Source organism: Coenobita brevimanus, chromosome 44 (genome assembly GCF_032717465.1).
Source record: "Coenobita brevimanus isolate Jiangsu-jjx chromosome 44, ASM3271746v2, whole genome shotgun sequence".
NCBI classification, from domain to species: Eukaryota; Metazoa; Arthropoda; class Malacostraca; order Decapoda; family Coenobitidae; genus Coenobita; species Coenobita brevimanus.
In genome coordinates, this window is record NC_136997.1 from 34,291,530 (window position 1) to 34,305,952 (window position 14,423).

At 43.0% G+C, this 14,423-nt stretch overlaps 1 protein-coding gene across 1 annotated transcript in view; it reads left to right on the forward strand.

Annotated features, from left to right (window-relative positions):
• The first annotated feature begins 3,859 nt into the window (after positions 1 to 3,859).
• Positions 3,860 to 14,423, forward strand: part of LOC145398048 (uncharacterized) — an 11,450-nt gene continuing 886 nt past the window's right edge. The window contains exons 1-2 of the mRNA XM_080271010.1: positions 3,860 to 3,887; positions 9,212 to 9,455. Coding sequence (XP_080127136.1) covers positions 9,219 to 9,455 — 237 coding nt within the window. The 5' untranslated portion in view covers positions 3,860 to 3,887; positions 9,212 to 9,218. The remainder of the gene's footprint in view (positions 3,888 to 9,211; positions 9,456 to 14,423) is intronic.

Below are 14,423 nucleotides of genomic sequence, written 5' to 3' on the forward strand. Positions count from 1 at the left end.
AAGCTATGTGGAGACTGGCTGAGGATGTTGTTGCCACGGGGACATTGGAGGTCTCTGACTGTGCAGAGGTTCTTGGCAGCAGAGGGCATAGGCTTGAAAAACTGGAAGATCTCATCCAGGATTTTCCTTGGCTGCTGCAACTGTATTATCTCGAACCTGGTTAACCGCATGACCTCACAATGTTGAGCCAGAGGCCCTCCGACTTTGTCTTCACGGCCAGGATGGTGTTTCCAACATCAGTGGCTGCATTTAGAGACGGTTCAGATATCTTCTCCTTCTTCTCTTCGTCTTCCTCCTTTGCCAGTGTCCTGTCTTGTAGTTCATCCACAGTCTCCTCTTCTGGCTGATGATGGTAGCTAGGCACACCAGCCTCCTCATCCAGCCACTCTTGCATCACTCTACCCTGCAGCTACCAACATTTCTGCCATCCTCAATGGCTCAAACTCCTAAAAATCATGCAGTGATTCTGGAGTCTTCGGGGTTCTGAGGAGTTTGCACCACCTATTCTTGATTCTGGCAAGAGACACTTTCTTCCATGCCTCTGCCAGGTTGAAGATGGCGTCTTTGATATTGTATATCTTGAAACTGTACTGGGTTTTCTTGCCTCTGGTGTCTTCATAGTCTTCATGGTCCATCCCATCCACAGTCGCAATGATACACTGGTGCAAGTAGAGCTTTCTGAAGTGCCCCTGCGTCTTTCTCTAGTGATGCCAGTTCTACCCAGGCCCACATTTGTGACTTAATAATAGCTGATATGGATTTCTTCATACCAAGTTAACAGGTCGCCAAAAGATCTAACTCTCCAAAATGGTTTGATAACAACTGTGCCAGAGAAACAGTCCAAAAGTCATTAGAATATAACTCTTACTTAAAATCAAAAACAGCTGAATCACTCTCTCAATTTAAAATTGCTTAAAACCATTCAAAAGCTGTAATAAATCTCGCTAAATCAAATTTTCTTCAAAGTCAAGCATAAAAACTACTTAACAACCCTAATGATAATAGAATATTCTGGTCAACACTCAATTCTTTCAATAATAACTTTAACAAATCATCATCCATTACCCCACTAAAATCATCAGATGGCAACATTACAAATGACCCGCGTGGGAAAGCAAATATCTTTGCCAGTACATTTGCCAGAAATTCTACCATAGAGGTAGCAAGCCAGAACGTCCCAGTACTAGAATTAGACTCTCCCGAAATTGTTTCACTTAGAATACAGAGAAGATACGTGAAATCCAATCCGAGACAATTTACCTACCAACAAAGCTCCAGGCCCAGATGGAATTCCGCCAATTGTTTTGAAAAATTTTTCCCAGAACTTGTCTCTGTTCTTGCTAAATTATTCAGATTATGCATACGTACTTCTTCATTCCCTAATTCATGGAAAGAGGCCAATATCAGCCCAATTCCAAGGAAAGGAAGTTCCTCTGACCTCTCTGATTACAGACCAATAGCTGTCACATCTTCTCTTGGTAAAGTACTTGAAATTTTAATCAATAAGCACACACTTATTCATCTTGAATCCAACAACTTAATTAGTGATAGACATTATAGTTTTCGCCAAGAAAGATCCACCATTGACATACTCAATCTCCTAACTCATACCATCCATCAATCAATCAACCTACATGGAGAAATTCATGCAGTAGCATAGCCTTGATATTTCTGAAGCTTTCGACAGAGTATGGCACCGCTCCCTGTTGTCTAAACTCCTTTGCTATGGACTAAAGTCTTTCGTTCCTTTGATTTCCTCATATCTCAGCAACAGAAAAATAGGAGTAAAAGTAGATGATGTATATTCCAATTCCACTCAATGCCGGCATGCTGCAGGGATCAGTTCTGGCACCAACCCTGTTCCTGGTCCATATTAATGATCTCTTATCTGTCATCCACAGTCCCATCCATTCGTATGCAGATGACTCAACACTTCATAGTTCATTTATACTCAGACACCCATTTGCAAAGTCTGATATCTCTAACTCTCAACTCAGTACAGACATCAACATAAATCAAGACTTATCTGCGATCAGTGAATGCGGACAAAACAACCTTGTCTTTTTTTAATGCCAATAAAAATAAATATATACAATTTACTAATAGGCAGGTATTGCCAGATTCGTATATTACCTTCAGTGCTACAAATATTCCCATCTCCAAAACTATTGAAATTCTCGGCGTCTCACTTAACAAATGCCCTCAGCCAGATCGCTCATGTCAGACCACTTGCTAAAACCGCCTCAAAGAAACTTGGATTATTGTACAGAGTCCGAAACTTCTTCACTGACGAGCAGTTAGCTATAATTTATAAGAGTCATGTGCACTCTCAGCTTGAATACTACTCACCCTTGTGCAATGGATGTGGAAAGATTGCATTAAAACAACTAGACAAAATTTAGAACAAAGCTGTTAGAATTACTAATAACCCTGCTATTACTAATAACTATCTCCCCTACAAGAAAGAAGGAATGTTGCCTCCCTTGCATTGTTTTACAGATATTTTTATAGCAAATCTTTAGACGAAGTTGCATCCATTGTGCCACCTCTCCATGCCTTCCCTCGTGCTACACGGGCATCTGATAGCGCTCCTGACTGGAATGTCACTCAGCCATATTGCAGAACTTCTGCCTATCAGAATTCTTTCATTTCCCGAACTGCATCTCTCTTGATCTCGCATCCCCAGAGTTTTTTGCCCTCCAAACTTCAACCTACAGCTATTCAAGTCTAAATGTTACAGACATTTTATGAACAGAGGACACCAGTAATTTGGTGTATGGGTTAGTTTTTTTTATTCATATGTTTTTGTTTCCTCTGTTCTGTTATTTTTTTAAAAAAATCCATGGTCCATGATCTGGGTAAGGTCAGTGATGTTACTGGCAGGATCAAGACTTGATTCGTCCATTCTTGCTGCAGAGTTTAGCAGAAGAAGGATGGGCTGGTTCGCTGTCTAGCATCAGCACTGCCTTCATGTTGTCATGACTGATGCTACAACTTTTTGGTGGTGCTGCTGCACGGAAGGGTCATAGCTGTGGTGGAACCAGCCATGAATGATATCTTGGTTAAACCAGGTCAACATGTTACCATGGCACTGCACAGGAAGCTTGGTCATGATGTCCTTCAGTGACCTGGGTCGCTTCCTCTTACGTACCATGACTGACAACAGGCGATGAGAGCCATCAGCGCTGGCACAGGCCAAAATGGAGAGACGTTCCTTTGTTGATTTATGCAATCGAGTCCTGCCATGATGATGATGATGATGATGATGATGATTAATTACTATTATTTATATTATTAATATTATGAGAGTGAATTTAAGATGGTACTCACTCTCATCTTAAATGTCGGGACCAACTTACCTAGCCCCGGGCTCCTGCGCTCTTCTATGGGGTGACTTAGGATTGGATGATGGATGGATGGATGGGTGGTTGGATGGATTATTATTATTATTATTATTATTATTATTTTTATTATTATTATTGCCCGCCCAGTGCGGCGATAATGTAACTGCCTGAGTCTGTGTGTGTGTCTGTGTGTGCATGTGCGTGTTACCGAAATATCTCAAAATCAAGAGGACAAATTATAATCAAACATTATTATTATTATTTTTTTTTTTTATTATTTTTTTTTATCATCATAATCATCATCATCATCACCATCGCTATTTTCTTCTCCCTCTTCTTGCAGATAGGGTCTGGGTTGATAGGACAGTCCATGCCGGATAAGGAGATAACAGTGTGGTGGGCGAGGGTGTGGTTGGTGGTGTGGTGGATTGCGGTAGACATCTTAGCGGCCGGATATACAAGCAACCTCGTAGTCATTCTGACAGTGCCCGTCTACCCTACCAGACTTGAGACCGTGAAAGATGTGGCGGAATCCCATCTTACGTGAGTTGATTTGTAAGCTTCTGTCTGTCTGTCAGTCTGTCTCCCTTACGTAAGACATTTTACAAGCTCTATATACTCGCATATGTCTAAGCTTCATACAACGCTAATCACGAAGAAGTGCTATGGAAAGGATGCATTGGCAGAGTTCCGTAAACTTCCACCACTGAGCTACGTGAAATAAAGTGGAAAATAACGAAAATATTTGGCAGAATTGAACACGCACAGTTTATGGAGGGTAGTCCGGAAATAGCGCTGCACAAGTAACTCATCTGATTATTGTGTTGCGGGGATGGCTCAGTCTGCTGGCGTGGGCGTGACAGTGGGGGTTAGAAATAAATAATGGAGGATGGATATAGCGATGACTGAGCCGCCCCCACAGCACACGAGAAATGGCCCGGCGAGGTGTAAGAGGAGCGCTACATATGAACTACCCTGTATTTTGCGTATTATATCTTAACACTGACTTATATGATTATTTATAAAGCTTCAGTGTCGACATAGTTTACAGCAATAACATACAAGATGATATTAATGGGTAAAAGGCAGAATAAATCGGTAGGGATTGGGAGTTACGAGGTCCCTCAGGTATGGAATGAAAGTGAAAAAGTAGTATGATGATGGTGGTGATGATGGTGGTGATGATGGTGATGATGGCGATGGTGGTGGCGATGATGGTGGTGATGATGGTGGTGGTGGTGATGATGATGGTGGTGGTGGTGGTGATGATGGTGGTGGTGGTGGTGGTGATGATGGTGGTGGTGGTGGTGATGATGGTGATGGTTGTGGTGGTGCTGGTGATGATGGTGATGATGGTCGTGGTGATATGGTGATGATGGTGGTGGTGATGATGGTCGTGGTGATGGTGGTGATGGTGTTGATGGTGGTGGTGATGGTAGTGATGATGGTGGTGATGATGGTGATGATGGTAGTGGCGATGGTGGTGATGATGGTGATGGTGGTGGTGATGATGGTGGTGATGATGGTGGTGGTGGTGATGATGGTGGTGGTGGTGGTGATGATGGTGATGATGGTGGTGGTGGTGGTGCTGGTGATGATGGTGATGATGGTCGTGGTGATGATGGTCGTGGTGATGATGATGATGATGATGGTGGTGGTGATGATGGTGGTGGTGATGGTGGTGACGGTGTTGATGGTGGTGGTGATGGTAGTGATGATGGTGGTGATGATGGTAGTGGCGATGGTGGTGATGATAGTGATGATAGTGATGCTGGTGGTGGTGATGATGGTGATGGTGGTGATGATGGTGATGGTGGTGATGATGGTGATGGTGGTGATGATGGTGATGGTGGTGATGATGGTGATTGTGGTGATGGTGACGGTGGTGATGATGGTGGTGGTGTTAGTGGTGATGATGGTGGTGGTGATGATGGCGATGATGGTGGTGGCGACGGTGGTGATGTTGATGATGGTGGTGGTGATGATGGTGATGATGATGGTGATGATGGTGGTAATGATTGTGATGATGATGGTGGTGATGGTGGTGATGGTGGTAGTGATGGTGGTCACGATGGTGATGATGGTGGTGGTGATGGTGGTAATGATGGTCATGATGGTGGTAATGATTGTGATGATGGTGGTGGTGATTGTGGTGATGGTGGTGATGATGGTGGTGATGATGGTGTTGATGGTGGTGATGATGGTGATGAAGGTGGTGGTGATGGTGGTGATGATGGTGATGATGGTGGTGATGGTGATGGTGGTGATGATGGTGGTGGTGGTGATGGTGGTGATAATGGTGGTTATGATGGTGATAATTGTGATGGTGATGGTGATGATGATGTGATGATGGAGGTGGTGATGGTGATGATGATTGTGGTGATGGTGGTGGTGATGGTGATGATGGTGGCATTGGTGATGGTGTTGTTGGTAGTGGTGATTGTTGTGGTGATGGTAATGATGGTGGTGGTGATGGTGGCGATGATGGTGATGATAATGGTGGTGATGATGGTGATGTTGGTGGTGGTGATGGTGGTGATGATAGTGATGATTGTGGTGGTGATGGTGGTGATGAGGGTGCTAATGATGGTGGTGGTGATGGTGATGATGGTGATGGTGGTGGTGATGGCGGTGATGATGATGATTGTAGTGGTGATGGTGGTGATGAGGGTGCTGATGATGGTGGTGGTGATGGTGATGATGGTGATGATGGCGAAGGTGATGGTGGTGATGGTGATGATGATGATAAACACTGAGCGAGCAAGCGGAACAATAGAGAACATTGCGTTTAGAAGACTGGAGGTCATAGGCAGTATGAAATACAGACAGATTAAGACAGTTCCCGAGTTGACCTTTACATACAAGAAGGACTGGGAGTAAAGGCTAGCTTTGGCACTAAAGAACTGGAGTGAAAAGGGATGAGAGTTTGCTACTAAACGGGTGCTACGTGTCCACCCAAATGAAGGTGGAGGGGGGTGCAAAAGACAGTTATGAAGCTCAGTGACTATTAAGGTAGCAATAGAAAGGTAAAAATACGCAACAGTGCAGTAGAAAGACAGAGGTTGAAGGGAGCCAATAAGATGAAACGAGTTAATGAGACGAAATTCCTTTGACTTCATTTGTTGAGAAGAGCTGTATGTGGAAAGCCTCCCCATACATAAGAGCTGTTCTTGAGAAAGAGACGAATAAAACCCCTGTATAAAAGTAACAACTGTACAAGGGTAAAGGAGGCATGAAGCCGGCTTAACATACCTATTCTCTTAGAAGTAGATTCTACATGAGAGGTAATATAATCTTTCGACGCTAAATCCCGAGAATGAAGCCCCATGTATGTTCAAAGATGATGAGAGATTTAGATTAATATAATTAAAAAGTAAGACATACTCCCGCGGATGATTTTGACGGGTTGGAAGTTGCAAGAACTGGGTTTTTGATTCATTAAAAACGAGATTACTTTTACCCCAGTCAGAGATGTAAGTCAAGTCAGACATTAGGTGTGCCATAGCCTTGTCCCGTGTTTGTAGAAGTAACTGCTAAGATGGACGCTGCGGGATGCAGATAGAAAGGTGAAGAGTGGAGTCATCTGTGTATGAGTGAATAGAGATAGATGTGCAGCTTAGAAAGTCATTGATGAATAGGAGGAGAGTTGGTGATAAGACTGAGTCCTGAGGAGCACCACCATTGAAAGCTACAAGAGAAGATCGGTAGCCGTCTACAACAACAGCTACAGAACGACCAGAGAGGAAGCTAGAGATGAAGGCACACACAGAAGGATGGCAATCGTAAGAGGGCGGTTCGGAAACTAAAGATGTATGCCAAACTCGATCGAAATCTTTTGAGATGTCAAGTGCAATGGCAAAGCTTTCGCCAAAGTCCCGAAAGGAGATGATGAGGAGTCTGAATGGAAGGTGAGAAGATCGCCAGCAGAACGTCCTTGACAAAACCCATACTGTTGATCAGAAAGAAGGTTGTGATAGGCAAGGTGCTTTAAGCTTCAATAAGGGATGTTAAAGCAGTTGGGCGATAGTTAGAGGATTGGGAATGGTCACCCATTTTAAGGTCAATCTGAATGAGAGGAGACTTCCAGCAAGAAGGAAAGGTGCGAGTTGACAGAGAAAGGGAAAAGAAATTAGTTAGGAAGGGTGTAAGCAGAGATGCACAGTTCTTGAGGACAACAGGAGGGACCCCATCACGCTTATGCTCCTTGTTAGTACTGTGTCAAGTGAGGACAGAAAGTATATCAACTGGAGAAATTTCAATACCAGTCATGAGGAAGTCAGAATTTGAAGAGATGGAGAAGCAGTACCAGAATCATCTAGCGTGGAACTGGATGAGAGTGTTTGAGCACAGAATTCTGCTCTTCATTAGAAGAAACAGCTACAGAGTCACCAGAGAACAAAAGAGGACGGAAGAAAGATGAATTACAGTTGTTAGAAAGGTATTTGGTGAGGTGGCTGAAGGAGTGAGAAGAATCTGATTCAGAGAGTTCAGAGCATTTTGTAAGATTGAAATTCTTCTTACCAGAGTGGAGAACAGACTTAGCACAATTCCAGACGGATATATAATACAGGCGAGATTCAGGGTGCGTTAGCTCCGGTACAAGTTGTACGGCCTTCTCCTTGTTGTGGACAGCATTAGAACAAGCGTGATTAAACTTTTTTTTTTTTCAGTAGTCAAAAGATAAAAAAAAGGAATGTCTGCTTCCATGCCCGGGAGAACAACTTCCATAATGTGCAAGGAAAACTCAGATGGCTCCCGGCCATGGAAGTAATAATCATTCCAGGGAAAATCATAGAAGTACCGCCTGAGAGGCTCCCAATCAACAGTTCCAAAGTGCCAATGCTGCCTCTTCTTGGGAGGTCCACAGGCCTTACTGGAACGATAGGACAGATTAAGGTGATAGGTTGTAGTCAGAGGAGCCCAACGGAGAGGAAAGTTTGACAGAGTAAGAGGAAGGATTAGTTGTAAGGAAAGGCGGTCAGGGATACAGGTAGGATGCTGAATGAGTACATGCTGCTCTGTCATTAGGGACAGAAGAGATACCGGTTTGTTCACCACGGTGACCAGCTGATTTGTACGAGAGCCAAAGGTGGTGGTGAACAGTGAAATTAACTAGACTGGAGATTTCAACGAAGGAAAAAATTGACAATGTGTTTCCATCGTAAAGTGAGATAGTCGAATTTTTTACAGTCGGTAGAATTAATGGATATGTACACAACATATTAGTCTGAGAATGAGAGACTACCAGAAACCAGAGCATAGAGAATCCAGAGCATTGAAGTTCAGGGAAACGAGAGAAATAAACCTTTGCCACATGACTGGCTGTTTATGTCATTTTAATGGAAAGCAAACGGCTTCAAAAAATAAAAATATCAAGGCAAAAGGTGAAACCACATGGAACATAGTGAATCTGAATAAAATTTGTGTTTAATATCCTCCAGTTTTATTTTATCTCAAGGGCTACTCGACTCCATCATGTTCCATACCTTTCTGTGGACACCTGTTACCTATATTTATGTCACCTTAACCTGTCCCAGATTTTTATCCTTTTGGAACATGTTTCACGTAGCTCAGTGGCAGACAAAGAAAATGCCACGGCTCTACATTGCACTTCTTCGTGACTAGTATCAGTTTCGAAGGTTAAAATATTGCTACAACTCAGTATTCAAGATGACGAGATGACAATCTTACGCCAAGTTAGGATGCAAAGAGTCGGTTCCTTTTTTTTGTTCGTATTACGGAGTGAGGAAGACAGTCTAGAGTGGTAATGGTGATGCTGATGATGGCAATGACATTGATGATTCATGATGATTTTCTCTCTCTCTCTCTCTCTCTCTCTCTCTCTCTCTCTCTCTCTCTTTCTCTAGGCCAGTGATGTACGACTATGGAAGCACAGTACCAGACGCCTTAAGGAGCTCAGAGAACCCCATTCTAGCCGAACTGGGGAGGAGGCTATACATCGACACCAACATGACCCGCCACGATCCGTATGGGGGCCCGCTGGAGCTGGTGATGAAGAGGACGCATACTTTGATTGTCCCTATTGATTATCTGATTTACACGCAGCATCGCAAGAATTTGACTCGGGACACTTATATTATGAGAGAGAAGGTGGGTGGTGTAAACAGACAGCCAAACATACTGACAGGACGGTGAATAAAACCCACACTTGTAGACGAAGAATATAATTACCAAACAGTTTCGGTGGACACTGCCTCCATCTTCAGTGGTCAAGATAGTGACAGGGAGTGACATACTGACATACATGCAACGTTTTGGTATGGGTATGGGTTCTCCATTGTCACCCATTTTAAGCAATTTATATATGGAGTATTATGAAACGGAACTACTGCCACGAGTTTCTCCCCCTCAACTCATTTGGTTTCGTTATGTTGATGACATATTTTCATTTTGGCCTTCAGCACTTGATAATTTTGACGAGTTTTTCACACACCTAAATAATCTTGCTCCCTCCATTAAATTTAAAGTTGAGTGGGAGAACGGGGGTGTTCTTCCCTTTCTTGATGTGCTGGTGATGAAGCAAAATCATTCACTTAGCTTTAAGGTGTATAGGAAACCAACCAGTTGTAACTTGTTCATTCATTATTTTTCGTATCATCAGTCTGCCACAAAATTGTCTGTTATCTCATCAATGTTCCTTAGAGCCCATGGAATATGCAGTCCAGAACATATACAAGAAGAAAATAATCTCATTTGGGAAATCTTCCAAGACTTAAGGTATCCCAAATGGTTCATTAAACAAGCATATCTTCAAGCTAGGCGATCTTACTACGTACCTAAAGACCCCACCACAGAAAAGAAACGTTTCCTCACTTTGTCTTATGTTGCAGACTTGAATATGTTAAAGTTAATAGGTTACAGTAGTGATGTAAATATAGCATTTAGGTATACCTCCACCATCAGAGCAATGTTAGTAAAGAACAAATGTACAACATATTCAGAAGCAGGCATATATAAAATTCCTTGCAAAGATTGTGAACTAGTTTACATAGGAGAAACAGGTCGTAGTTTGGAAACACGGATTAAGGAACACAAGTATGCCATAAGAACATGTAATTTAAATAATGGAATATTTAACCATGTTTGTGAAGCCAACCACAGAATTGACTGGCAAGGTAGCCATCTATTGTATAGAAGTCATGACTTTCGGAAACGAAAGATTATTGAAGCCATGTGTATCCAGAAATACGAGAATTTCAACCTTAGTGAAGGTATGTACAAGCTAGATCCTATAATGAGGTCCCTAGTGGAAATGTCCCTTCTTGCTACGACACAGGTAAGGTCAGATAGGAATTACACTTGACCTGTCCGGTAATGTCCCCCCCAAAATCCCCCTTGGGTTAATCCCCGCTTACAATCTACCCCACCCATAGAGGTAGGAGTAGGTATAGGCGGCATATGGGATTAACCAAGGGTAGGCCAGAGTGAGGCCGACAGACCTGACTCGACCAACATGGCGGCGACCTCTTTGACAGCTGTCTGACTTGGTTCTGCTGACCAGGCGGGAGTGTTTCCTTAGTTGCAAACAGAAAAAAATATGTTTTATCTTTATTTATTTATTTATCTATTTTTGCATACTAACCTACAAACTCTAATTCACTCTAAAGATACTCACCGGTGAAATGTAATGGATGGGTCAGATTTCTTATCTCCTCTTTCATTACACCCAAATGCGGCACAGGTGGTGGGCATTTTTGGAGACTTAGGTTATTTGATGGTGAGTTACAACTTAGGACAGAAGTTCTCACACCCACAGCTGAACTACAACTAAAACCAGAGGTAGAATGAAGTCTACATTGTTTCTGGCATTCTCCCTGAGGAATACCAGGTGGACACACAGCTGGAGGTATTAAAGGCTTAATAATCTCATGGCCACACCCACGGAGGTAGGATTAGGACTCTTACCTCTATGGGCACAGCCATAGAGGTAGGAGTGCACAGCAATCTTCTTCAAGTCAGGTAGGTGTTGCCGTGACCTCTTGACTTGACCAATATGGCCGTTTGACAGTTCTCTGGCTTCACCGGAGCCTTCTCACGCCGACTCTACCCTATTCCTACCTCTATGACCCCACCCCACTTCACCTTTACCCCACCCTTCCACACACACACGCATAAAAAGGAACCCTTGTATAGTCAGTATGTCACTCCCTCTCACTATCTTGACCACTGAAGATGGTGGCAGTGTCCACCGAAACTGTTTGGTAATTATATTCTTCGTCTACAAGTGTGGGTTCTATTCACCGTCTTTGATTATCACACAAGAGTGATTCATCCAGCCATACTGACAGGGATGGATAGATGGACAGATTTTACACACACACACACACACACACACACACACACACACACACACACACACACACACACACACACACACACACACACGCACGCACACACACACACACACACACACACACACACACACACACAATTAGAAAAGCATTTAGATGGATAGACAGATAAACAGGTTGACATGGATACAGACGGACAGACAGAATTATACAGGCATAGACAGATAAAAATAGATAGATAGATAGATGAATACACAGATACACAGAAGGATAATTAAAGAGATAGACAAACAAACAGAAGCAAAAGATAAGTAATCTAACACACAGCTGGTGCTATAGTGTACTTGCTTCCACAGATTTACAGCAACTTTATGATCTGGATAATACGTTGCAACACGTCTTCATCGCTAGCTTCCTTTCTGGTCGTTCTATAGCCGCTGTTGTAGACGGCCATCGTTCTTCTCCTAGATCTATCAACAGTGGTGTTCCTCAGGGCTCTGTCCTATCACCAACTCTCTTCCTTTTATTCATCAATGATCTTCTAAGCTGTACATCTAACCATATCCACTCATACGCTGATGACTCCACCCTTCACCTTTCCATTCGGTTCCCGCAACGCCCATCTCAACAGTTACTTCCACAAACAAGGGATGAGGCTATGGCACACCTAATGTCTGACTTGGCTCGTATCTCTGACTGGGGTAAAAATAATATGGTTGTCTTTAATGCATCTAAGACTCAGATCTTACACCTATCAACCCAAAATCTTCCACAGGTATACCCACTAATGTTTAATAATATTCAGCTTAATCCTGCATCATCCTTGAACATGCTTGGGGTTTCATTTACTCGGGACTTATCTTGGAAAGATCATATTACATCTCTTGTAAAATCTGCTTCCAAGAGATTGGGTGTGCTAAGCCGACTCCGCTCTTTCTTTACCCCTGCGCAATTGTTGACTCTATACAGGGGTTTTATCCGCCCCTGTGTGGAGTACAACTCTCATGTGTGGGGTGGCTCCCCACATACAGCTCTTCTCAATAGGGTGGAGTCAAAGGCTTTTCGTCTCATTAACTCTCCTCCTCTTACTGACTCCCTTCAACCTCTGTCTCTTCGCCGCACTGTTGCATCTTTATCTCTTTTCTATTGCTACTTTAATGGTCACTGCTCCTCTGAACTGTCTGCTTGCATTCCTCCACCTCTACGACGGGCGCGTAGCACCCGTCTGGCAGCAAACTCTCATCCTTTTTCTGTCCAACTCTCTAATGCAAGAGTTAACCGTTACTCCCAGTCTTTCATTTATGCAACAGGTCAGCTCTGGAACTGTCTCCCTCTGTCTGTGTTTCCTGCTGCCTATGATCTCCAGTCTTTCAAACGCAGTGTGTCCAGGCATCTCAAAATGATCGGATCTTGAATTTGGCTCTATATTGTATTTTGTTTTTCTCTTGGCGGGAACTGTTACTGCGGGCTCATGGCCTTTGGTTCCTTCTTCCTCGCATTAAAAAAAAAAAAATGTACACAGACACACAGCTGGTGGTATAGTGTACCTACGTCCACAGATATACAAGCACTTTACGATCTGGTTACTGCGTCGCAACACCCCCTACACCCGCCTCATCTCAGACAACCTCATCCGCCTTATGGAGACCGGCATCCTTTCCAAGATCTATCAACTGCACACCGGAAGTCTCCTGGGAAAAAGCTCTTCCGTAAGTGATTCGTAGCACCTCTTCCGTGGCAATTTATTTCTAAGATTTATCGGCTGTTCAGGAGAAGTCTCGTTTGAGAAAGTTCGCCCTTGATTTGAGAATGGATAAACATATGTTTTGTTCTATTGGAGGCTTCGTAACACCTCTTCCTTAGTGTTTTATTTACAAGACTTAATAGCTGTACACGGGTAGTCTCGCTGGCAAAAGTTTGCCCTCGAGTGTATCATGGGTCTGATATCTTTATTACGGCATTGATATTAGTCCTAATTCTCACTAGCGTAAGAAACTTTTAAGACTTTTTTCCTAAGCGTTTACAGTACATTGTACAGTTCTCCCTAATTTTACCATGCAGTTAACTTACAGATTTTTAATTTCGACATGGTTTGCATCGGTAACAAGAGGATGGTAAGATGTAATAGGGAAATTAATCGCTTATGAAGAAGAGTTACGAAGTCTGGAACATCAGTGAGAAAAAGGTCCATGCAATTTACCCATATAACCCTAAAGGCGTTGCAGAGGGACGCCTTCATGTGGTGGCACCGATATGACTGAGTGGCCTCGCTGTCCAGTTATAGAAACGTCCCTCAGTTCCCTCTCTATCACCCAACAGAGGTTGGGGAACTGCAGAAGGGTAACCAGGCTGCAGTCCACTGGGTTCAGGTTCTGATGAGCCTGGGACAACAACTACTATACTCTTTTAACCTTAGCCTGGCTCAGATTTTCATCCTTTTGCAACTTATTTCAAGCGAATCAGTGAAGGAAAAAGACTGTATGTCCTTTCCATGGCAATTCTTTGTGATTATCACCATATGAGTATTCTAGTGTTCATCTATTGTTACATTGAAGATAGAGAGATGACAATTTGAGGTAGTTAGAATAAAAGCAAAATAGTAATATGCTCCTTTTATTTTAAACTGATCTGAAATTACCATCTCTCCATCGTGTACGCAGAGTTATGGCAATAGATAAAGACTAGAGAATGATGCTAGTCACGAAGAAGTGCTATGGAAAACATGTCGAACAGTAACCTACTATTGTCTCATTCTACCACTGAACTA